General features: G+C 45.6%; 1 protein-coding gene across 1 annotated transcript; it reads left to right on the top strand.

Moving 5' to 3' along the window:
- Positions 1-681: 681 nt before the first annotated feature.
- Positions 682-25,210, top strand: si:ch211-159i8.4 (matrix-remodeling-associated protein 5). Its single transcript, XM_029659243.2, has 7 exons — positions 682-956; positions 8,420-8,658; positions 11,016-11,145; positions 11,344-11,734; positions 12,393-16,289; positions 18,089-18,998; positions 22,892-25,210. Exons 2-7 carry the CDS (start codon positions 8,447-8,449, stop codon positions 24,798-24,800), a joined length of 7,449 nt encoding a protein of 2,482 aa, XP_029515103.2. The 5' UTR covers positions 682-956; positions 8,420-8,446; the 3' UTR covers positions 24,801-25,210.
- Positions 25,211-25,760: the final 550 nt, after the last annotated feature.

The raw sequence follows: 25,760 nt of genomic DNA, 5'->3' as shown, positions 1-25,760 counted from the left end.
TGGGGTGGGGGTACTGTGGATGGTTGGGGTAGGGGTACTGTGGATGGATGATGGGAGGGACTGTGGATGGATGATGGGAGGGACTGGGGATGGATGGTTGGGGGGGTACTGTGGATGGTTGGGGTAGGGGGTACTGTGGATGGATGACGGAGGGACTGGGGATGGTTGGGGTGGGGGGTACTGTGGATGGATGATGGGTGCAAACTGCAAAGCCTGTCATCACAGACATGGGGAATAAGATACGTTTAGGAGGTGAAAGGAAGAAGGGGGACAGGAATGTCAGAGCCCAATCTGACAATAATACCTGTCTGACTCATATTTACAATGGGGAGGTGGATGGGTGGGGGGGGGGGTATATTGCAACCTTACAATTTGGAAAATTCACAAAAGTATTTGACAACATTGCTTTCAATGCGATTATCTTTGGGGGTATGAATGTGAATATATCTGATACCAACCTGTTCAAATATATCTGAAAATATGCAAAACACTATAAATGTATCATCTTTACATTAATGATATTCCATGAAAAAACTAACCAGACAAGCCAAAGGATAGAAATAATCACAGTGTTAGAATAAGAGAGGGGAGGGTGGAGAGAGAGAGAGAGAATAGAGGGGGTGGAGGAGAGAGAAGCAAAGGCAGAGCCAGAGCACTGCATTCCTCCCCTGTATAGCCAGGCTCTCAGGAAGAGAGGAGTGGGTTAGAGTTAAGCTCTAATCCAGATGTGTGTGGCTGGGTGGACCAGTGCAGACTCAGCTAGGGTCCCACCTCTCTAAAACAGACCCAACTCTCCTCCATCACTCCTAACACAGACCTAGTGCTGCTTGGTTTACCTCCGAGCGTCACAACAAGACTAAAAACAGACTGGATACCTCACTCCTTGACCGAACTGGTGTCTTATTGTCTACTGTGAAGACTGCTGTCAACCCACTTTTTCTTGGAGGAATTTCCAGGTAAGCAACATACAGTATTTGACAAGAGTTGAAGAATATTGCCACATAGTGAAGTTCACATTGTTGTTGGTGCAAGAAGTTATTGCTGATGCACAAAATTCCTTTCTTAGGTGAATAATCAACTGACGCCAAGTCTGACTGAATTCATTTACCATACGTTATCAAAAGAGCAATTGCCTGAAGAATCTTTGATTTGTCAACATACAGGCTATTTAAACACACAGCATTTACCTATAAGAAACAGTCAATTCTAGTTGGAAACTAATTCAACACTTAAATCAAGACATACATGAATGTTATTTTATATGGTTCCTGTCATTTTGGACTGATTGACCTGTGGTTAGGATATACATAACCGCAATTCATAGTGAAGCGCTTAATCACAATTCAGAGTAAAGACAGACATGTGGAAAAGGGGCTTTAGTCCAACATTTTACAGTCCGAGAGACTCATTTTATTATATCCCTAAAATTGAATATTTAAAATGGCATCTTCAATTTGCTTGAAATCTCAATAAAAAGTGTGAAGGTTCTTCATAACATACATTACGTCATATATGGGAAACATATGGGTGTCATATATGTGTTATTTTGACTCCCAGACAGCACATGTGATTTCGATCTGAATTAGATATATTATACATTACAGGCATGTGGTGCCTCAGCTCTGCCAGGTGGTTTAAGACTGGAGAGAAAGTCCACTCTAGTGTATAGCTGTGGGTTGTGTTAAACCCATCAATGTAAGGACCAACTGACTGGTAGTTACTTGTTATGAACTTTTGGTGGTACGTGACATGTCATCAGGTGTGCACCAAAGATTGGAGAGTGTTTTCAGTACTGTGGTATACATTTGTACATTTTCACACAATACGGTTTAGACCCAGCAAAGCCTGCATGATCACCTACTGACAATGATTTAAAAGCACAGCTAACAAACTTTTACGGCTAGCAAACATGTAGCATAGACTGCTGTAACCACAAACCTCTCTCTATTTCCACTCCTGTCATCAGTGATGTGTGCGTGCTGTGTTTTGGGTTGTAGTCTAAAAATAAAGAGATGATGATGAAGGCCAGTGATGAAGATGTGTCTAGCGACTTGCAGGCGCCGAGGCCCAGCGTGATGACTCCATCATGATTTATGGCCATGCCTGGATGGCTGACCATCTGACATCTATCACAAGAGTCAAACATACCTTATCCGTGGCTTCCTCCAGCGCCGGACATTCCCACAGAGAACAAAAGACTGGTGGAAACTTTGTTCATGGAGTCATTGTAAACCTCCTGGTATAGGGTTCCATTACACTATAGTGGGGTTTAATACCTTTAGACTTTTAGATATTTAGTATCTTTTGACATCGAAGACTTTTACATTTTTACATCATTACATTTAAGTCATTTAGCAGACGCTCTTATCCAGAGCGACTTACAAATTGGTGCATTCACCTTATGACATCCAGTGGAACAGCCACTTTACAATAGTGCATCTAAATCTTTTAAGGGGGGTGAGAAGGATTACTTTATCCTAACCTAGGTATTCCTTAAAGAGGTGGGGTTTCAGGTGTCTCCGGAAGGTGGTGATTGACTCCGCTGTCCTGGCGTCGTGAGGGAGTTTGTTCCACCATTGGGGGGCCAGAGCAGCGAACAGTTTTGACTGGGCTGAGCGGGAACTGTACTTCCTCAGTGGTAGGGAGGCGAGCAGGCCAGAGGTGGATGAACGCAGTGCCCTTGTTTGGGTGTAGGGCCTGATCAGAGCCTGGAGGTACTGAGGTGCCGTTCCCCTCACAGCTCCGTAGGCAAGCACCATGGTCTTGTAGCGGATGCGAGCTTCAACTGGAAGCCAGTGGAGAGAGCGGAGGAGCGGGGTGACGTGAGAGAACTTGGGAAGGTTGAACACCAGACGGGCTGCGGCGTTCTGGATGAGTTGTAGGGGTTTAATGGCACAGGCAGGGAGCCCAGCCAACAGCGAGTTGCAGTAATCCAGACGGGAGATGACAAGTGCCTGGATTAGGACCTGCGCCGCTTCCTGTGTGAGGCAGGGTCGTACTCTGCGGATGTTGTAGAGCATGAACCTACAGGAACGGGCCACCGCCTTGATGTTAGTTGAGAACGACAGGGTGTTGTCCAGGATCACGCCAAGGTTCTTAGCGCTCTGGGAGGAGGACACAATGGAGTTGTCAACCGTGATGGCGAGATCATGGAACGGGCAGTCCTTCCCCGGGAGGAAGAGCAGCGCCGTCTTGCCGAGGTTCAGCTTGAGGTGGTGATCCGTCATCCACACTGATATGTCTGCCAGACATGCAGAGATGCGATTCGCCACCTGGTCATCAGAAGGGGGAAAGGAGAAGATTAATTGTGTGTCGTCTGCATAGCAATGATAGGAGAGACCATGTGAGGTTATGACAGAGCCAAGTGACTTGGTGTATAGCGAGAATAGGAGAGGGCCTAGAACAGAGCCCTGGGGGACACCAGTGGTTAGAGCACGTGGTGAGGAGACAGATTCTCGCCACGCCACCTGGTAGGAGCGACCTGTCAGGTAGGACGCAATCTAAGCGTGGGCCGCGCCGGAGATGCCCAACTCGGAGAGGGTGGAGAGGAGGCTCTGATGGTTCACAGTATCGAAGGCAGCCGATAGGTCTAGAAGGATGAGAGCAGAGGAGAGAGAGTTAGCTTTAGCAGTGCGGAGCGCCTCCGTGATACAGAGAAGAGCAGTCTCAGTTGAATGACTAGTCTTGAAACCTGACTGATTTGGATCAAGAAGGTCATTCTGAGAGAGATAGCGGGAGAGCTGGCCAAGGACGGCACGTTCAAGAGTTTTGGAGAGAAAAGAAAGAAGGGATACTGGTCTGTAGTTGTTGACATCGGAGGGATCGAGTGTAGGTTTTTCAGAAGGGGTGCAACTCTCGCTCTCTTGAAGACGGAAGGGACGTAGCCAGCGGTCAGGGATGAGTTGATGAGCGAGGTGAGGTAAGGGAGAAGGTCTCCGGAAATGGTCTGGAGAAGAGAGGAGGGGATAGGGTCAAGCGGGCAGGTTGTTGGGCGGCCGGCCGTCACAAGACGCAAGATTTCATCTGGAGAGAGAGGGGAGAAAGAGGTCAGAGCACAGGGTAGGGCAGTGTGAGCAGAACCAGCGGTGTCATTTGACTTAGCAAACGAGGATCGGATGTCGTCGACCTTCTTTTCAAAATGGTTGACGAAGTCATCTGCAGAGAGGGAGGAGGGGGGGAGGAGGATTCAGGAGGGAGGAGAAGGTGGCAAAGAGCTTCCTAGGGTTAGAGGCAGATGCTTGGAATTTAGAGTGGTAGAAAGTGGCTTTAGCAGCAGAGACAGAAGAGGAAAATGTAGAGAGGAGGGAGTGAAAGGATGCCAGGTCCGCAGGGAGGCGAGTTTTCCTCCATTTCCGCTCGGCTGCCCGGAGCCCTGTTCTGTGAGCTCGTAATGAGTCGTCGAGCCACGGAGCGGGAGGGGAGGTCCGAGCCGGCCTGGAGGATAGGGGACATAGAGAGTCAAAGGATGCAGAAAGGGAGGAGAGGAGGGTTGAGGAGGCAGAATCAGGAGATAGGTTGGAGAAGGTTTGAGCAGAGGGAAGAGATGATAGGATGGAAGAGGAGAGAGTAGCGGGGAGAGAGAGCGAAGGTTGGGACGGCGCGATACCATCCGAGTAGGGGCAGTGTGGGAAGTGTTGGATGAGAGCGAGAGGGAAAAGGATACAAGGTAGTGGTCGGAGACTTGGGGGAGTTGCAATGAGGTTAGTGGAAGAACAGCATCTAGTAAAGATGAGGTCGAGCGTATTGCCTGCCTTGTGAGTAGGGGGAAGGTGAGAGGGTGAGGTCAAAAGAGGAGAGGAGTGGAAAGAAGGAGACAGAGAGGAATGAGTCAAAGGTAGACGTGGGGAGGTTAAAGTCGCCCAGAACTGTGAGAGGTGAGCCGTCCTCAGGAAAGGAGCTTATCAAGGCATCAAGCTCATTGATGAACTCTCCGAGGGAACCTGGAGGGCGATAAATGATAAGGATGTTAAGCTTGAAAGGGCTGGTAACTGTGACAGCATGGAATTCAAAGGAGGCGATAGACAGATGGGTAAGGGAGAAAGAGAGAATGACCACTTGGGAGAGATGAGGATCCCGGTGCCACCACCCCGCTGACCAGAAGCTCTCGGGGTGTGCGAGAACACGTGGGCGGACGAAGAGAGAGCAGTAGGAGTAGCAGTGTTATCTGTGGTGATCCATGTTTCCGTCAGTGCCAAGAAGTCGAGGGACTGGAGGGAGGCATAGGCTGAGATGAACTCTGCCTTGTTGGCCGCAGATCGGCAGTTCCAGAGGCTACCGGAGACCTGGAACTCCACGTGGGTCGTGCGCGCTGGGACCACCAGATTAGGGTGGCCGCGGCCACGCGGTGTGGAGCGTTTGTATGGTCTGTGCAGAGAGGAGAGAACAGGGATAGACAGACACATAGTTGACAGGCTACACAAGAGGCTACACTAATGCAAAGGAGATTGAAATGACAAGTGGACTACACGTCTCGAATGTTCAGAAAGTTAAGCTTACGTAGCAAGAATCTTATTGACGAAAATGATTAAAATGATACAGTACTGCTGAAGTAGGCTAGCTGGCAGTGGCTGCGTTGTTGACTTTGTAGGCTAGCTGGCAGTGGCTGCGTTGTTGACACTACACTAATCAAGTCGTTCCGTTGAGTGTAATAGTTTCTACAGTGCTGCTATTCGGGGGCTAGCTGGCTAGCTAGCAGTGTTGATTACGTTACGTTGCGTTAAAAGAACGACAATAGCTGGCTAGCTAACCTAGAAAATCGCTCTAGACTACACAATTATCTTTGATACAAAGACGGCTATGTAGCTAGCTTTGTAGCTAGCTACGATCAAACAAATCAAACCGTTGTACTGTAATGAAATGAAATGAAAATGTGATACTACCTGTGGAGCGAAGCGGAATGCGACCGGGTTGTTGAGTGCGGAAGTTCTATTCGGTAGACGTTGGCTAGCTGTTGGCTAGCTAGCAGTGTCTCCTACGTTAAGGATGACAAATAGCTGGCTAGCTAACCTCGGTAAATTAAGATAATCACTCTAAAACTACACACTCTAAACTACACAATTATCTTGGATACGAAGACAGCAAAGACAACTATGTAGCTAGCTAACACTACACTAATCAAGTCGTTCAGTTGAGTGTAATAGTTTCTACAGTGCTGCTATTCGGTAGACGGTGAACGTTTGCTAGCTGGCTAGGTAGGAACCATTTGATAAGTGTATTCTTATTGCATAACTGTAATAAATCTGATTACTTTTAAATGAATATGAAAGGTAGTCCTGCCTGTCTGAGTATTATTCTGTGAATTATTATTTTATGTATGGTCTAATGATAAATGTTATTCACACTACAAATAGCAGATATGCTTGGCCTCTTAACTTTGCAGCTCTGAGCTAAGGTTAACTCAATCATTTAATGCTGACATTAATTGCAAGCTCTCAGCTTCTTAATAATTGCATAAAGGTTATCTTGGACACATGTATCTTACTGAGTGTATAAATGTATTTATTTTTAATTTTTTTAAATTTTACCTTTATTTAACCAGGCAAGTCAGTTAAGAACACATTCTTATTTTCAATGACGGCCTGGGAACAGGCTGCCTATTCAGGGGCAGAACGACAGATTTGTACCTTGTCACCTCGGGGGTTTGAACTCGCAACCTTCTGGTTACTAATCCAACGCTCTAACCACTAGGCTACCCTGCCTCCCCTAAAACATTAGGAACACCTTCCTAATATTGAGTTGTACCTCACCGTCTTCACAGAACAGCCTTAATTTGTCAAAGCATGGACTCCACAAGGTGTTGAAAGCGTTCTACAGGGATGCTGGCCCATGTTGACTCCAATGCTTCCTACAGTGGTGTCAAGTTGGCTGGATGTCCTTTGAGTGGTGGACCATTCTTGATACACACGGAAAACTGTTGAGCGTGAATAACCCAGCAGCGTTGCAGTTCTTGACACAAAACCAGTGCACCTGGCACCTACTACCATACCCCATTCAAAGGCACTTAAATCTTCTGTCTTGCCAATTCACCCTCTGAATGGCACACATACACAATTCATGTCTCAATTGTCTCAAGACTTAAAAAACCTTCTTTAACTTCTTTAACTGTCTCCTTCCCTTCATCTACACTGATTGAAGTGTATTTAAAAAGTGACATCAATAAGGGATCATAGCTTTCACCTGGATTCACCTGGTCAGTCTGTCATAGAAAGAACAGGTGTTTTGTAAACTCAGTGTACAGTATTCAGAGTGGTAATGCAAGGCTAGCTTCCTTGACTAGACCCATCGGATACGCTTATGGACCAACAGCATTCACATGATAATGGAGTCAGATTGAAGACTATATTATGGTCGTATTACTCGTACACCAACTCCTGTCATCCTCAGACAGAGTGTATTTTCACTCTCTTACAGGGTCCCTTTAGGCTGGGCTGGCCTGGGCTGTCAGTATGTTTTATTCTCACTCAGATGGGTATTTCAACATGAAGCTGGGGTCAGCAAAGGTGGTGGGACAGGAAGAGGGGGAGGGAGGAAACTGTCCAAAATTGGCTCACTCATCATGGGTCATTATCATACCAACGACAGACATGATAAATCATGTCTCCCTCATAGACCCTCTGCACACACGGCATGACAAACAGCTTAGCCTCTAACCACCAAGGTCCACACAAGGCAACGCACCAACAACACAAGAAACTGTAGCTTGTTTTATTGCCCTCAAGGTGAATATTTTGCAGTTTGGGAGGCACTGTACTTGTCATCAACCTTTTGAAGGAGGATTTTGTAATTGAGCTCTTGAATGCGTAGGCCTGCTAGCACAGGCATGCAATAAGTATTTAATGCTTTGCATTTTCTAAGGAAGAATCTTATGGGTTTTTTTCCCCTATGAATTCAGCAGCAGCTCCATGCATTTGGATATGAAACATCTAAAACAATATTCTAAAATTAATTCCCATAATTCCTACACTCTTAACGTTAAAGGGTTCTTCGGATGTCCCGATAGGAGAACCCTTTGAAGAAACCTTTTGGTTGCAATTTAAACCCTTTTGGTTTCAAGTAGAACCTTTTTGGGTTCCATTCTACCTGGCTGGGACAAAAAAGGATGCTCCTATGGGGACAGCCAAAGAACCCTTTTTTTCTAAGAGTGAAGGACAACGTTACGAAAGCAAGAGATGCAGCAATGAATATAACAAAACACTGTAGCTAGACCTACTTTCAACAGTTTAATACCACTCCAGCCCTTTGTGCTTTTGTAATGTTAGCATGTTGTACTACCACTTAAGAAGATTTTGATTTATTTGCACTATTACAGGTATTCTAGAGTTTGCAAATGTTCAATCACAATAACAATAGCTATACCATTTACAAAGTGAAACTGCTGAAGCACACTAACCTTCCCTCCTGTGTCTTCATGTTGTCCCAGGTCGGATGATGGCGTGAGAGACCTGCCATGGCTGCTGAGGGTGTCACTGTCCTGGCTCCCTGGCTGAGACTGAGGGCAGTGCTGTTATTGCTGGTGCTGCTCCTCTCTCCGCTGGCCCTGTGTGTCCCATGCCCCAGAGGCTGCAGCTGCCCTGGCATCAAGGAGGTACACTGCACCTTCCGCCACCTCACCTCTGCCCCACGTAACCTGCCCAAGGACACAGAGAGGGTTAACCTGGGGTAAGACTGCTCCTGTATTCCAAATACTGTAGAAATGTTATATTTAATGATATGATGTCAAAATGTCATGTTCTGGAGTGCTTTCATCATGTGACGATGTCAAAATGTCATGTTCTGGAGTGTGACAAGGTTGTGAGCTATAGTCATGTGATGGAGTGTTTGCAAAATGTCATGTTCTGGTTTCCTTGTGTGGACAGCTGGCGTCAGGTCCTGCCACAACATTCCCACGGGGTTTCGGTACGGACTTTGTCTAGGCCATTTTAAAATGCGGAATTTCTTCTTCTGCAGCCATTCTTTGGTAGATCTGCATGTCAGGTTAGGAACATTGTCTTGCTGCATGATTAACTTTCGGTTCAGCTTCAGCACAAGAACGGATAGCCTGACATTCTCTTCTAGAATCTTCTGATACAATGCAGAATTCATGGTTGTGTCATTGATAGGTCCAGGTGCAGAGGCAGCAAAGCATCCCCAAACTATCACACTCCCACCACCATTCTTGACGTTTGGGATGAGGTTCTTCTGTTTGAACGCAGTGTTTGGTTTTCGACAAACATAACATTTCTAATTGAGGCCAAAGGTTATATGTTTGACTCGTCTGTCCAGAGAGCATGCCATTAAATAGAGTTAAGGAGGATATCTGCACCTTTGTAGCCTGAATGGAGAATGTTTCATGTACAAACCGGTCCACGGGGAAACAAGTGTATACCTTCCCAAGGATTGTCTATTATATTGTCAAGACGGTCAAGTGACCGCTCTAACAATGGTAATGCATGTCCTGAAAGATGGAAGTCGGGAGGGAGGCAGCAAAATCAGGTGGGACCATTCTAGGCAATAAGAGGGCAGATATGCGTGTGAACATTATAGTGTCTGTGACAGCGCGGGCAGCGCTACTGAGTCTATCTCCATGTTAAAGTAGTCCATTTTTCTTCTTCTTCATTGGCTGTTTGCTCCCAACTCAGATGAATCCCCACCCAGGTGACTACTTTAAAATGGTGGAAGCCATTTTGCCAAAACAGATCATATCCATGATGAGTCCTCTATCTCTGACAACAAGCACAACTCAATATAAAGTTGTTGTTTTTTCAAAGTTGCCGAAATGTCACGTGAGTCCACTTATAGCAACACGTTCATAGCCATTGCTCCCGAGTGGTTTAGTGGTCTAAGACACCGCATCTCAATGCAAGAGGTGTCACTGCAGTACCTAGTTTGAATCCAGGCAGCATCACATCTGGCCGTGATTGGGAGGCACATAGGGCGGTGCACAATTGGCCCAGAATCGTCTGTGTTTTGCCCAGGCAGTCATTGTAAATAAGAATTTGGTCTTAACTAACTTGCCTAGTTAAATAAAAACATAACAGCCTAACCATGATGAAACTTCTATTCTATCAAATACGCCTCACGTAGCAAATTAACAATGTGTTAACAAAAGTCAACACTCTCTCATTGACCTCCATACAAAAATGTTCACTTTGTGGACTTACTTTCGTGGACCGCAATGCATATGTAGAAGCACCGTGGCTAGGAAACACTCCCTAGAAAGGCAGAAACCTAGAGATGAACCAAGCTCTGCGGGCTGGTCAGTCCTCTTCTGGTTGTGCCATGTGGGGATTATAAGAGTATATGGCCATTAAGGCCAGATTGTTCTTCAAGATGTTCAAATGTTCGTAGATGACCAGCAGTGTAAAATAATAACCACAGTGTTTGTAGAGGGTGCACCAAACAGGTCAGTACCTCAGGACTAAATGTCAGGTGGCTTTTCATAGCCGAGCATTCAGAGGTCGAGACAGCAGGTACCATTTTAATGATCATGCTGTTCAATCAGCTTCTTGATATGCCACACCTGTCAGGTGGATGGATTATCTTGGCAATGGAGAAATTCTCACGAACAGGGATGTAAACAAATTTGTGCACAAAATGTGTGAGAAATATTTATTATTTCAGCTCATGAAAGATGGGACCAACACTGTACATGTTGTGTCTCTATTTTTGTTCAGTGTAAGCAGACTGTCGGGTCCTCTATCTTAATAATATCCAATATAATAGGCCAACATGTTCTGGTTACACTTTATTTGACAGCCCAGTATAACATGGTAGCCTATTTACAAGAAACTATGGGGTGCTCTGGGTTATGGGAATTGAACTGATATATAATCGTTTTTAAAGAACGCCCTGTACTTGCACCCAACAATCTACGGTACATGTGGGGGGTTGGAATTAAACAACTTTCCCTGCCAAAGGATTGATCTGTTCCATGTCTTTGAGGATTTCTCAGGATTATTGGCTCTTTACTTGTTTATATTTCACACAGGCAGGCTCCTTCTCATGTTGTCCCTCCCTCTCGATGTCTCTCTGTGTAGCTATAACAGCCTCCAGGCCGTGGGGGGGTCAGAGTTCACACAACTCCGCCAGCTGGAGATGCTTATGCTCCATGGGAATGATATCACGACCGTGTCTCCAGGAGCATTTTACAGCCTGCGCTCTCTGCAGGTGAGTTCCCCCGACAGACAGGCTGGCACCAAGGGGAGTCTGTCGTCTCATTCAAGACAAGAAGGATAACCTACATAGATGCATAACAGTCAGGGGATTGTGTCTCACTGTTAAATATTCAGTCACTTGTCTACAGGCAACCATATTGTAAAACATTTAAATGTTACATTTTTTAAACCAATTTCTATTTCTTGTCAGATTCTGAAGCTGAGCTACAACAAGCTGGAGGCCGTCACCCCTGGTATGTTTGAGGGCTTGGTCAGCCTGGTGCGACTCCACCTGGACCGCAACAACATAGACTTCATCGAGCCGTACACCTTCAGTGGGCTAACATCATTAAAACTCCTACAGCTAGAGGGCAACAAGCTGAGGGACCTCCACCCACACAGCTTCATCACCCTCTCTCTCCTGGGGAACTTCTGGAGCTCTGGGCTGCGTCACCTCCACCTGTCGGACAACCAGCTGCACTACCTCCAGCCTGGGACCCTGATGCCCCTCAGCAAACTGGAGCTGCTCTCCCTGCATGGCAACCCTTGGACCTGTGACTGCCATCTCCAGTGGCTGCTAGAGTGGAACAACAAACATGAGGGTGAGGCCTCTCTCTCTCTCTCTCTCTTTCCAGTCTCTATGTATCTCTTTGTCTCTCTGACCTCTCTCTCTCTCTCTCTCTCCTGTCTATCTGTCTCTCTCTTTCGGTCTCTCTGCCCTCTCTCTCTCTCCTGTCTCTCTCTCTTTCTCTTTCTGTCTCTCTGTCCTATCTCTCTCTCCTGTCTCTCTCTCTTTCTCTTTCTGTCTCTCTGCCCTCTCTCTCTCTCCTGTCTCTCTCTTTCTCTTTCTGTCTCTCTGCCCTATCTCTCTCTCTCTTTAGTTGTTTGTGCTGTATATTTCTCCAGTGTCTGCCATACACTCCAACACATACATATTTGTCATTCACTTCACAACAATGATTGGGCCCATGTGTATAATACATCAATGTGAGTGTTTATGTGCTGTTTCCTCTGACCCAGTTGGACTGCTAATATTTATAAATAGTTGCATGACTCGATCACTAAACAATGCTCTAATTAGCGTGCAGTAATCTGTAACTTTCTCTGAACCAACTTTAAGGTAAACAAACTGAAAAATGACAATTCTGACACCCTCACCTCTTCTTTCTTTCTCTTTCACTCTCACTCTCTCTCTTTGTCTGTCTGTTTGTCTGTTTGTCTGTCTCTCTGTCTCTCTGTCTCTCGGTCTCTCTCTGTCAGGAGTGATTAAGTGTAAGAAGGAGCGGGACGCTGCCTCTGGTGAGAGCTGTGCTGTCTGCTCCTCACCTCAGTCCTTAAATGGCAGCCAGGTCCTGGGACTGTCTGCTGGCCAGCTGGTCTGTGAGCGGCCCACTCTGGTGTCCGATCTGAAGCAGTGGGACAGCCCCGGCTGGGACGATGCGGACTCAGAGCCCGACCTGCCCTACACCAGGGACCTGGAACGTCCCCTGGGCCACCTCACATTCATCCTGACCGACAACCACGGGAACAAAGCACATGTGGCCTGCGATGTCCGGCGGCCCAGCGAGAGCTCCTCCGTGACATGGGAGAACCTGCGGACGTCCGGGGAGGTGGCGGTCAACGTGAGCCTGGTCAGCCTGCTGGAGTGTGAGATCGACCGGGACGCTCTGCAGAACCTCTGGAGGCTGGTGGCCTACTACTACGAGAGCCCTGCTCTCTTGGAGAGGGGGATGAGGAGGGAGAACACCAGCAGAGTCACGTTTCAGTACTCCCAGGGACACAATGAGGAATCCCCTTACTTTACAGATCTCAAAGGACACTTAATGGCTGAACCGACGTGGCTCCTCCAACCAAGGGTCACCCTGCAGCTGAACAGACGGCAAACCACCACGAAAAAACTGGTGCTGGACTTTACCACATTCATCTCCAAGCACATCAGTGGTAGGGGAGAGCAGGAGGATGTGACTTCCTCCTGGGCCCTAATAAAGAGAGGAAGCCCTGGGAGAGTTCAATCTGTGCTGGAGGGTTCAGAGGTCAGTCTGGGGTGTACAGTTATCAGTTCAGGGTCACAGTCTGTGGAGTGGATGCTCCCAGATCTATCTATCCTGGAAGAATCTAATTCCCGGCTGGTGTCTGAGGGAGGCAGCCTGGTCATTGGAAATGCTAGTGTGTCTGACTCTGGGCTGTATCACTGTCTAGTCCGCACAGAGACTGATGTGGACATGGTGCCTGTGAGGTTGACAGTGAAAGAACGCCTGCTCAGTCCGAACACTCTAAATGGGAAGAAGATGGAAGTGGAGAGCGGGGAGTCCCTCTCACTCCCCTGCTATGTGAACTCAGCACAGCCTAGCGAGACACGCTGGTACCTCCCTAAAAATCAGATCCTACAACCGTCGCAACCAAAGGGGAGGGTCTACGTCAATCAAAATGGATCCCTGGTGATCAAAAAGACAACTCATGAGGACGCTGGGGAGTACAGCTGTTTGGCTGCTAACCTCTATGGAGTAGACATGTTGGCTCATCTCGTGGTTGTTACAGGGGAGAAAGACTCGGATGCAAGAGAAGAGGTAGAGAAAGAATCACCTGGTGTTGAAACAGCCAGAGGAGAATCACCTTTGTTTGGGAGTAAGGAGGATGAAGGTGAGGGGTCAGGGTTCCAGGAGATAAAAGGCCCCCATGCTACGCAGTCTCCTAAGAGGGTGGGTGGACAACAGAGGTACCCTGGAGGGTTTTTACGCCCTGGTATGAAAGGGAAGAGGATCAAGGATAACAAGAGGAAACCTAATAAGTCTGTCAAGGAGCTCGACCCCAACCGCTGGGCTGAGATCCTAGCCAAAGCTAATGCTAAACCTCCGACACTACCGCCTACAAGACCACCAACTACACCAACAACAAAAACAGCAACGACAATGACAGCCAAAACCACTATTACTACTCCTAAACCCACTACTACTACTACTACCACTACTACTCCTAAACCCACTACTTCTACTACTACCACTACTACTCCTAAACCCACTACTACTACTACTACTCCTAAACCCACTACTACTACTACTACTACTCCTAAACCCACTACTACTACCACTACTACTCCTAAACCCACTACTACTACTACTACTACTCCTAAACCCACTACTACTCCTACTACCACTACTACTCCTACTACCACTATTACTCCTACTACCACTACCATGAGAAAAACTACAACAACCACAACAACAACAACTACTACTGCTCCTCCTTCAACTACCAGAACAACCACAACTAAAAAGCCCACCAAGAGCCATTCTAAAACAAGTCACCACACGGAAACAGAAGGTGAATTGGACTTTTCCGAAAAGCGACCTGAACCTTTACGTCCTCCACCTAGAAAACATGTGACACAGGCCCCAAGAGGGAAAGCATTACTTGTGAACCGTGGTAGAGGTAGAGGAGGTCCAAACCCAGATTCAGACTCGGTCATAAATCTGTCTGTTACAGAAGCTCCTCAATCCGTCACACAACCAATGCATCTAGAAGACAAGCATGTGGGGAGGGAGAGAGAGAGAGTGAACCAGAAGAACAATCCTATTTGGACAAACAGACGAAGACCCCCTTACAGACGGGGCAGACCCCCACAGAGACGGGTTCGACCTCAGAAACCCTCCCTCCCCTCATCACACAAACCACAGACGACACTCCCTCAACCCGCAACAAGAGTGGAAAAACAAGAATCTACTGCACCGCAAAACGACAATTCTAAAATGGAGGACAATATTCCAGAACACATACCCACTATTTCAACACATGATGACAATGAGCCTGTTGATCCGATCATTAATCCTAACACTGCTACAGACAAATCAGATAGCATTCACATAAAATCATTAACACCAGAGATGAAAGACCTTAGTATAGTTAACCTTTCAAACAGAGAGCATGTGCCTACACCAGAGACAATCACCTCAGCAGAAAATCTACCTCCCCCAACTGAGGTGCCTGGACAGGAGAGGACATGGGAGAACTTAAAAAAACAGGATGTTATTAGACAGACAACCCAAAACAGGCAAACATCCCCAAAGATAACAACGACAACAAAGCACACTCATATTAATTATAACATTCATTTAAAACCTCATTTGTCACATGATACGGTTGCTATGGCAACACCCGTACTGACTAAACTTGACGTTTCAGATAAAGGAGCTGCAAAGCCAGAAACCCCTTTAACAAAAGTACATTTTCTAAATCCAACTCCTAAAAAATCACAAGATAAGACACAAACACATTTGAGAACCGTTGCAAAAGGCAGTGTTGCTCGGGAGGATTTTCTGAGGAACACACACAGAAACTCATATAAAAAGGAGGAGGATCACTCTCAAATGAAACCTGACAGTCCCAGTCTCCCCATCCACCCCTGGATCTACCAACAGAATGTCCAAATGAGAGTTCAAACCACCCCTCCACCCCGCGCTCCCACCCCCTATTGGCCTTATAGCCGCTTACAAGTGTGGCCCTCAGTTCATGGTTCAGGGCCACATCCTTTCTTTACGGAGAGGCCCATGCTTTTCCCCCACCCAGGGGGCCGGGGAGTTGGGGTCACCAATCGACCAGAAATCACAGCTGAGACTGTCAGGCCCACAGCGTTCATCTCTGCTTCACCGGGCAGTGGCATGGCAGCCCCGCTGACCTACCACCCACCCCACAGGAGCCCAGGCCCAGCGAGCAGGACCCGACAGCAGGACCTCTTAATGCTCTCCAAGCTCAGAAACAGATACAGACAGGCTCAGCTGGACCGTATTTCACAGCTAGGGAAGAGAGTGACAACTAAGCCCAAGATCAGTCACCCTACACCTAGACCTCACTACCAGCCTCCCACTCCGTCATACAACTACTGGCCTGTGCCCCCCACCACCTCCCTCCCCGTGCCCACCAACAGGCCCTACTCCACAGCCAGTGTCCTGTACGGCAGCCGCTGGCACTACAGCCACTTGGGCCAGAGGAGGCTGAGCACGGCCCTGCCATTCCCCAACTTGATGGGTAGTGGGGTGAAGCCTAGGATCAGCTCTGTGAACACAGTCAGTGTGTCTGCCCTGGCTGAGGGTGATGTGCTGCTGCCCTGTGAAGCATCAGGAGACCCACAGCCAGCTCTCTCCTGGACTAAAGTCTCCACAGGTATTTAAACACTTTTATTGTGAAAGACTTTGTAGGGTAGAAACAATTATTGCCTCTCTGCAGGGAATTACAGTATACTCTCTCTGTAATGCATGGCATAAATATTTTGACTTCAGGCTCTTGTGAGCTTACCATCTTAAAGAATAATATCCAACAGAAATACTATATTTTATAAGCTTGTTAACATTCAAGGAGCAGCAGAAATAATATATGCATAGGCTAATTGAGGCTGCAAAGGATTAGACAGACCTACAGACCTATATCTATCCTACCCTGCCTTTCTAAGGTCTTCGAAAGCCAAGTTAACAAACAGATCACCGACCATTTCGAATCCCACCGCAATGCAATCTGGTTTCCGAGCTGGTCATGGGTGCACCTCAGCCATGCTCAAGGTCCTAAACGATATCATAACCGCCATTGATAAGAGACAATACTGTGCATCTGTATTCATCGAGCTGGCCAAGGCTTTCGACTCTGTCAATCTTCACATTCTTATCAGCAGACTCAACAGCCGTGGTTTCTCAAATGATCCGATCGCTACCAGCACCTGCCCACCTGTCCAGCATCACTACTCTGGACAGTTCTGACTTAGAATATGTGAACAACTACAAATACATAGGTATCTGGTTAAACTGTAAACTCTCCCTCCAAACTCACATTAAGCATCTCCAATTCAAAATTAAATCTAGAATCGGCTTCCTATTTCGCAAACAAAGCATCTTTCACTCATGCTGCCAAACATACCCTCGTAAAACAGACTATCCTACCGATCCTTGTCTTCGGCAATGTCATTTACAAAATAGCCTCCAACACTCTACTCAGCAAATTGGATGCAATCTATCACAGTGCCATCCGTTTTGTCACCAAAGCCCCATATACAACCCACCACTGCGACCTGTATGCTCTCGTTGGCCAGCCCACGCTTCATATTCGTCGCCAAACACACTGGTTCCAGGTAAGGACAAGTCTTTGCTAGGTAAAGCCCCGCCTTATCTCAGCTCATTGGTCACCATAGCAGCACCCACCCATAGCACGCGCTCTAGCAGGTATATTTCACTGGTCACCCCAAAAGCCAATTCCTCATTTGGCCGCCTTTCCTTCCAGTTCTCTGCTGCCAATGACTGGAACTAACTGCAAAAATCACTGAAGCTGGAGACTCAAATCTCCCTCACTAACTTCAAGCACCAGCTGTCAGAGCAGCTCAAGGATCACTGCACCTGTACATAGCCCATCTATAAACAGCCCATCCAACTACCTCATCCACATACTGTTATTTTTATTTTTTATTTTGCTCCTTTGCACCCCAGTATCTCTACTTGCACACTCATCTTCTGCACATCTATCACTCCAGTGTTTAATTGCTATACAATTGCTATTGTAATTATTTCGCCACTGTGGCCTATTTATTGCCATACCTCCCTTATCCTACCTCATTTGCACACACTGTATATAGACTTTTTCTATTGTATTATTGACTGTATGTTTGTTTATTCCATGTGTAACTCTGTGTTGTTGTTTGTGTCGCACTGCTTTGCTTCATCTTGGCCAGGTCGCAGTTGTAAATGAGAACTTGTTCTCAGCTAGCCTACCTGGTAAAATAAAGGTGAAATAAAAATAAAATAAAGACATTTGTATAATATATTAACAAAATGGCATCACCTGAGTGTGCTCAACTCATGCTGTAATATTTGACAGAGAGACCCTTGACAAAAACGACAAAATAATTCACTGCATTAACATTAGGACGCAAGCCTAATCCAGAGTACCAATGATGTGCTTCTCTCTCTTTTCAACAACAGGTGCTACCGTCCAAGCAAACACAAAACACGGACAGAGATTTGAAGTTGTAAAGAACGGCACCTTTGTGATTAAAAACATTCAGCTACAGGACAGAGGCCAGTACCTCTGCACGGCACAGAACACATTTGGCTCGGACCGAATGGTCATTACCCTGGCTGTGCTGACCCAGCCTCCCAAAATCATAGGTCCCCACTCCAGAGAGGTCCCAGTGTATTTGGGGAAGGCTATAAGCTTAGACTGTGTAGCCTCTGGCAAGCCCCAGGCTCAGATCTCCTGGATTCTTCCAGACAGGACCTTTGTGCGTGATGTGGGAGCTCTTGACAGGTCAGCCTCTCTGCTGGCTAACGGCACCCTGAGGATCCAATCAGCTAACTTCTCCAGTAAAGGCGACTATAGGTGTATCGCTAGCAATGCGGCCGGAGCTGACACAGTGACTTTTCACATCCACGTGGCAGCGCTACCGCCCACCATCAATGAGGAGGCCTCGGAGAGCATCGTCATCCAGGAAGGGAGAAGTGTGTACGTCCACTGCACTGCCAAGGGAGAGCCTGCGCCCGTGCTAAAGTGGACCCTCCCTGCAGGGGTACATGTCAAACCCTCCCAGATCCTCGGCAGGAGACTGTTTGTCTTCCCCAATGGGACGCTGTACATCAAGAACATCTCTCCGGAAGACTCGGGGAGGTATGAGTGCTCTGTGACCAACGCAGTGGGTGCGGCCAGGAGAGTTCTGCACCTGAAGGCCAGGCAGGAGGTCCCGAGCCTGCGACTGTCACACCACCCTTCCCAACAGCACAGAGTCACAGCCATGTATGGTTCCACTGTGTACCTGCACTGTCCAGAGTCCACTGGCACTCCCCGTGGCACTCTGTGGCAGCTACCATCCAAAACATTGCTGGAACATCGCTACAGGTAACTCCACCATGCTAGTTATCAAACCTATATAGGAGTTTTCCTATAATAATAATACACTGAAGAATAGCTGTAATTATTCATTAAGCTAAATTATCTGTACTATCATTCTAATCGCTTTCCCTCCAGTGACCTTATAAAGAACTTCTCAACTCTATTACAGCCCTCAATTTCAGGGAGGTTTAATCAAACACAATTAGTGTAATTCAAAACAAGCTATCTGCTGGAGCCTGACCACGGTCAACCAGCCTGTGATCTCAGGGTCAGAAACCCTGATGGGTCCCACTGTCAGAGACTACATTCTTAAAAAATAAAAAAAAACAAGGTTCTCCAGAGCAATGCCATAGGAGAACCATTTTAGGTTCTCTGAATAACCTTAAATGGGATGGTTCTTTGAAGAATTACACACACTCAGCACCATATTTTACGCAAATAAGGTGTTGAGCATTATTTTCATATTGCCCAGGGTGCCTTTTGAGTGAATTTTAGTTACCAGTACCACCCATGACTGTGCTTGATTGTCAAAGAGAAATGGTTGCTGCATTCATTCATTTTCAGGCCTGTGGCCTTCACCAAGTGAGATCCTAAGTGAATGTGTTATCATTCAAATTCAATGTTTAAGACAATACCTATTTCATAAAGCCTCATTTTTAGGCCCGTTTTACTCTAATACAATGGCCTTTCATAGTTTACAGGCCATATCAGGCATACCAGTCACATTATTCTGGCTTGCAAAGTGATGTGTAATTCCAATTGGAAGCCACCCAGAGTGGGGATAGCCAACATCTAAACTGGAACAACCATTTTAATAATGGGTGCAATAAGTCCAAGTAACCGATTTGATTAGTTTAGAAAACGTATGTTATTTATATTTGAGTAGAATAATATTACACATGAAAAAACATACAATCAAGAAACATGCAAAAACATAGATATAAACCAAAAATCAAGCTGCAATAGAGCATGCTGGGAAATATGGTAATGTTGGCGTGGTTTTAGTTCAACTCTGTTATTAACACCAACACGTGTGTTCTTTTACACCACTGATTGTTCATTTAACTCTTGAATCAATACTAGAAATGTTACACTGAAATATCAACACTAGTTAACACTGGCCAATTTTCTGTGTGCTATTAAATGGACATGCTTCCATCTAAATAACCTTTTAGAATTCTAAAGACCGTAGATGCCACGTCAAGAACCCCACACTGAACTAGAAGGTTCTTTATCGGGCAAGAGTTCTCTAAGGAACATTAAGAGTTGAGGAAGAACCTTTAAAAAAACATCATTTTTTTTCAGTGTAAAAATATCCTTACGGTCTGTCGAGTACACCCAATTAATTCCTGCTAAACATGGTTCCCAAACAGTGGAACACTAGTGGCACAGAATTCAGTAAGACAAGAGAAGCAGGAAATGGGAGAAGCACCGTTGTACAAATACAAAGTATCTATTGTGCAGTTACATTACGTAATTACACTGTAATTGAAAATCCAGCGTAACTAAATGGTGTAAATTATTGCACATAATTTGATTAGAATGTATCTTACAACATAATACATTTTAAAATGTTCTCAATGTCACTAAAATCATATTGTATTTCTGATTAAAAACCAGGGGTTGGAACCAAAATTATTTTCTAATTGTTTCGTTCTGAACGGAACCATAATTGTTTTTTGTTATGTTCCACTGTTCTGAGCAGCAAAATAAAGTTCTGAACCGGTTAGAACCCCATAAAAGTACCGGCTCATGTCATTCCTTTTTGTTCCTTTTCAAACCTCTGATATATATATATATACACATACAGTGGGGCAAAAAAAGTATTTAGTCAGCCACCAATTGTGCAATTTCTCCCACTTAAAAAGATGATAGAGGCCTGTAATTGTCATCATAGGTACACATCAACTATGACAGACAAGATGAGGGGACAAAATCCAGAAAATCAGATTATAGGATTTTTAATTAATTTATTTGCAAATTATGGTGGAAAACAAGTATTTGGTCACCTACAAACAAGCATGATTTCTGGCTCTCACAGACCTGTAACTTCTTCTTTAAGAGGCTCCTCTGTCCTCCACTCGTTACCTGTATTAATGGCACCTGTTTGAACTTGTTATCAGTATAAAAGACACCTGTCCACAACCTCAAACAGTCACACTCCAAACTCCACTATGGCCAAGACCAAAGAGCTGATAAAAAGAACACCAGAAACAAAATTGTAGACCTGCACCAGGCTGGGAAGACTGATTCTGCAATAGGTAAGCAGCTTGGTTTGAAGAAATCAACTGTGGGAGCAATTATTAGGAAATGGTAGACATACAAGACCACTGATAATCTCCCTCGATCTGGGGCTCCACACAAGATCTCACCCCGGTGGGGTCAAAATGATCACAAGAACGGTGAGCAAAAATCCCAGAACCACACGGGGGGACCTAGTGAATGACCTGCAGAGAGCTGGGACCAAAGTAACAAAGCCTACCATCAGTAACACACTACGCCGCCAGGGACCCAAATCCTGCAGTGCCAGACGTGTCCCCCTGCTTAAGCCAGTACATGTCCAGGCACGTCTGAAGTTTGCTAGAGAGCATTTGGATGATCCAGAAGAAGATTGGGAGAATGTCATTTGGTCAGATGAAACCAAAATATAACTTTTTGGTAAAAACTCAACTCGTCGTGTTTGCAGGACAAAGAATGCTGAGTTGCATCCAAAGAACACCATACCTACTGTGAAGCATTGGGGCTGTTTTTTCTGCAAAGGGACCAGGATGACTGATCCGTGTAAAGGAAAGAATGAATGGGGCCATGTATTGTGAGATTTTGAGTGAAAACCTCCTTCCATCAGCAAGGGCATTGAAGATGAAACATGGCTGGGTCTTTCAGCATGACAATGATCCCAAACACACCGCCCGGGCAACGAAGGAGTGGCTTCGTAAGAAGCATTTCAAGGTCCTGGAGTGGCCTAGCCAGTCTCCAGATCTCAACCCCATAGAAAATCTTTGGAGGGAGTTGAAAGTCCGTGTTGCCCAACAACAGCCCCAAAACATCCCTGCTCTAGAGGAGATTTGCATGGAGGAATGGGCCAAAATACCAGCAACAGTGTGCGAAAACCTTGTGAAGACTTACAGAAAATGTCTGACCTCTGTCATTGCCAACAAAGTGTATATAACAAAGTATTGAGATAAACTTTTGTTATTGACCAAATACTTATTTTCCACCATCATTTGCAAATAAATTCATTAAAAATCCTACAATGTGATTTTCTGGATTTTTTTTCTCATTTTGTCTGTCATAGTTGAAGTGTACCTATGATGAAAATTACAGGCCTCTCTCATCTTTTTAAGTGGGAGAACTTGCACAATTGGTGGCTGACTAAATATTTATTTGCCCCACTGTATATATATCTATATTTTTTACATTTAGCTCAACATTAAATTACTTCACCAATCAGGGAGGATAGAGGAGTTTGCTGTGTAGTGGGTAAGTGGTTTAACCTGTATAGTGAAGTCATTAAGAGCACATTGCATTTTGCCATAACAGCATGGTTTAATCATAATGACAGACAAACACACACACTGTGCTGCCAGTCACAGTGTAGGGTGTGAGATGCAACAGAAATGTTTATGGTTAATAGAGAGGATGGAGGAAGCTTGCCTTGAAGCACTTTGTTGCGATTTTTGTGGGACTGAGAAAAATTGCCAGTAACATAAAATAATGTTATTAATGTTATTAACTAAAATGACAGTTCTGTTCCGGAACAGTATAGATCACTTTCGTTTTCGGATCGGGTTCTTTTCTTCAAGTAATTGTTATTTTCTGGTTTTCGATTCTGTACTCTGAACCGGTTCCAACCCTTGTTAAAAACATTAATATTGTGTGTCTATTTCTTTCATAATCAGCCCTGAGAGACCTGTCACCGTGTTCTCCAATGGGACCTTACGGATCCTGCAGCTGACTGAAAAAGACGGAGGTAGCTACCTGTGTATGTTCCAGAGGCCCAACGGTGAGGACATGGAGCTGTTCCAGGTGCAGGTGATCATGATGCCACCTAAGATCGAACATCTGGCCACAGCTCAGAAGAGGGTGACCTCCGGGGAGAACTTCCAGGTGGACTGTGTTGCCTCAGGCCTCCCTGACCCAGAGGTGTCCTGGAGCCTCCCTGATGGAACCATGATCAACAACGCCCTACAGTCGGACGACAGCGGCACCCGTTCTCGCCGCTATGTCATCTTCGGGAATGGAACACTGTTGCTGCAGCAGATGGGAAAGAAGGATGAGGGGGACTATACATGCCATGCTAAGAATGAACTGGGGGAGGATGAGATGAAGGTGAGCATCAAAGTAGGCCCTGACTTCCCCCGAATCACATCCAAGGCTCAGCTGTTGCTCACGGCCCGACTCGGAGAGTCTGCCTATATGACGTGTCAGGCGACTGGGGAGCCTCCACCAACCATTGTGTGGCTCTCCCCAAGCAATGACGTCATCACATCCTCTTCAACCAAATACCAAACCTTAGATGATGGGACTTTGGTGATAAAGAAGGTGACTTTGGCCGACCAAGGGAAGTATGCTTGTGTGGCAAGGAGTTCTGCTGGGGATGACATCAAGAACATTAAGATACAAGTAGAACCAAGAGAGCCACACATCAATGAACAAGGTGGAAGAAGCAGTATGAAAGTGTTGGCAGTATCTTATCAGACAACACTGCTCGACTGCAGAGCGGAGGGCAAGCCTGAGCCACGCGTTTCCTGGGTCGCACCCTACGGCCTCTCTCTGCCAACACCTTACCTGGGAGGACGCTTCCAAGTCCACAAGAATGGGAGTCTAGAGCTACGTGGAGTGAGGAAGACAGACGAGGGTCAGTATGTGTGTTTGGCCAAAAATCACTTGGGAGAAGCAAGCCTGGCAATTGAGCTTGAAGTGGCATCCATAGCAGAGAAGCCAAGCTTCGCCATGCCGAACATTGAGATTTTACCAATAAAACAAGATGGAAGTGATGTCATTCTGGAGTGTCCTGCCCGCGGTAAGCCAAACCCAGAGTTTGTTTGGATCCTGCCAAATGGCACAGTGCTGATGCCAGGCACTAGACATCAACACTTCACTCACTATAGAGGAAACGGGACGTTGCGCATCGACCAGCCAGTGACAGCTGACAAAGGGGTTTACCGTTGTCTGGCGAAAAACGTGGCTGGGACTGCAGAGAAGCGATACGCTCTAGAACCAGGAAGAAAGCCTGTGATTCGAGGCACAACAGGGATCATGAAGATCACTTTTGGCCAAATTCTGAACCTGCCGTGCTCTGTGGATGGCTGGCCACAGGCCTCAATAACATGGACCCTACCAAACGGCCTGGTCCTGGACAAGCCCCAGGTTATTGGGAGAATTACATTTTTATCAAACGGCACACTTCAACTCAAAGAGGTCGCCACATTTGACAGGGGAACCTACGTCTGCAAGGCCACCAACACATTTGGGTCATCTGCGTTGTCATACCCAGTTGCAGTTATGGTGTATCCTCCAAGTATCACAAATGCACCCCCTTCCATCACTAGAGTCCACAGAGGTTCATCAGTAACACTTAACTGCATCGCTGCAGGAATACCAAAGCCTGAGATAACATGGACTCTACCTGGAAGAACCACACTTGTCCCCAACAACCGTTTCACGGCACAGGGAGGAATTCACATGACGGTTGAGGGCAGCTTGGTCATACAAGACCCAGTGCTTATGAACTCAGGAATTTACAAATGCAATGCAAAAAATGCTCTAGGAAGTGACTTCAAAGCAACATATCTTCAGGTGATCTGAGCCACAACATAAATCCCTCATCTAATCTGACAATTACACTTGAATGTAAAACTTAATCCTCTAGAATACCATATGTACAGTGTATTTATGTAACCTTACCATTAATGTGCATATTATATGAGGTAAAATAGTGTGAACTCTTATATCACTAACAAGGAAAGGAGAAAAAGGTCTGCTTTAGTTGTTGGCAGAAATATAAGCATATAAAAACATAACAGATGTGACTTATGGAATGCTCTCTTTTCTTTGAATTTATAAATATTCCTGTATGTAAATATCTAATTATACTGTGTTGACTGAACTCACATTGTTGGTTTATCTATATCCCTTTTTTACTAAGATACAGCTTGCAGGTGCCTAGTGTTACTTCTGACAATAGAAAAAATAAAAGTGAATCACTTACACAGGAATGTGTTTGTACGCCCTCTCTGATTGTGCGAATCCCATTCTGAGACATGCTTTCAGATTTTATGCAAACCATTTGGAACAAATGAGCCTTTCATAGAGGGCGTAAAATGAAGCTTTGTGTGATACAAATGTTCTAATTGTTCAACAGAGCTAATCAAAATGGAGACCCAGCAACTAATTCTACCAGCTGTGAATTTATTTAATACATTGTTAATACATATTTGGGAAATTTCACTTAATTACTAGACCTAAATATTTATTTATAATAGGCCTAGGATATCCAGTACAATGTGGAAAATATGCATCACTGGTGCACTCACTTACTTGAAACCTCTCAGTATTGATTTTCACCTTAAAAGCTGCATTATACTTGACACTTGTCTTATCTGGACAACAGGTAAGAGGCCAATGCATTTGCGCCATTTTGGATGATGGCATCTGATCAGCTGAATGGATCACATGATTTTTCAAGTGTGAAATCAAACCTGAGTGAAAGACATTTGAATACATGTAAAAAATAAAATGTCTATGGCGGAGGAATAAACAATATTG

Source organism: Oncorhynchus nerka, linkage group LG5 (genome assembly GCF_034236695.1).
Source record: "Oncorhynchus nerka isolate Pitt River linkage group LG5, Oner_Uvic_2.0, whole genome shotgun sequence".
Classification (NCBI taxonomy): domain Eukaryota; kingdom Metazoa; phylum Chordata; class Actinopteri; order Salmoniformes; family Salmonidae; genus Oncorhynchus; species Oncorhynchus nerka.
Note: the sequence above shows the minus strand (reverse complement) of the source record. Positions and strands in the feature narration are given on the sequence as shown.

Coding starts and splice junctions, on each gene's coding strand:
- si:ch211-159i8.4 (XM_029659243.2), top strand. CDS start 8,447: ATGGCTGCTGAGGGTGTCACTGTCCTGGCTCCCTGGCTGAGACTGAGG. Junction 11,146..11,343: donor ACAGCCTGCGCTCTCTGCAG/GTGAGTTCCCCC, acceptor ATTTCTTGTCAG/ATTCTGAAGCTGAGCTACAA. Junction 18,999..22,891: donor TTGCTGGAACATCGCTACAG/GTAACTCCACCA, acceptor TTTCATAATCAG/CCCTGAGAGACCTGTCACCG.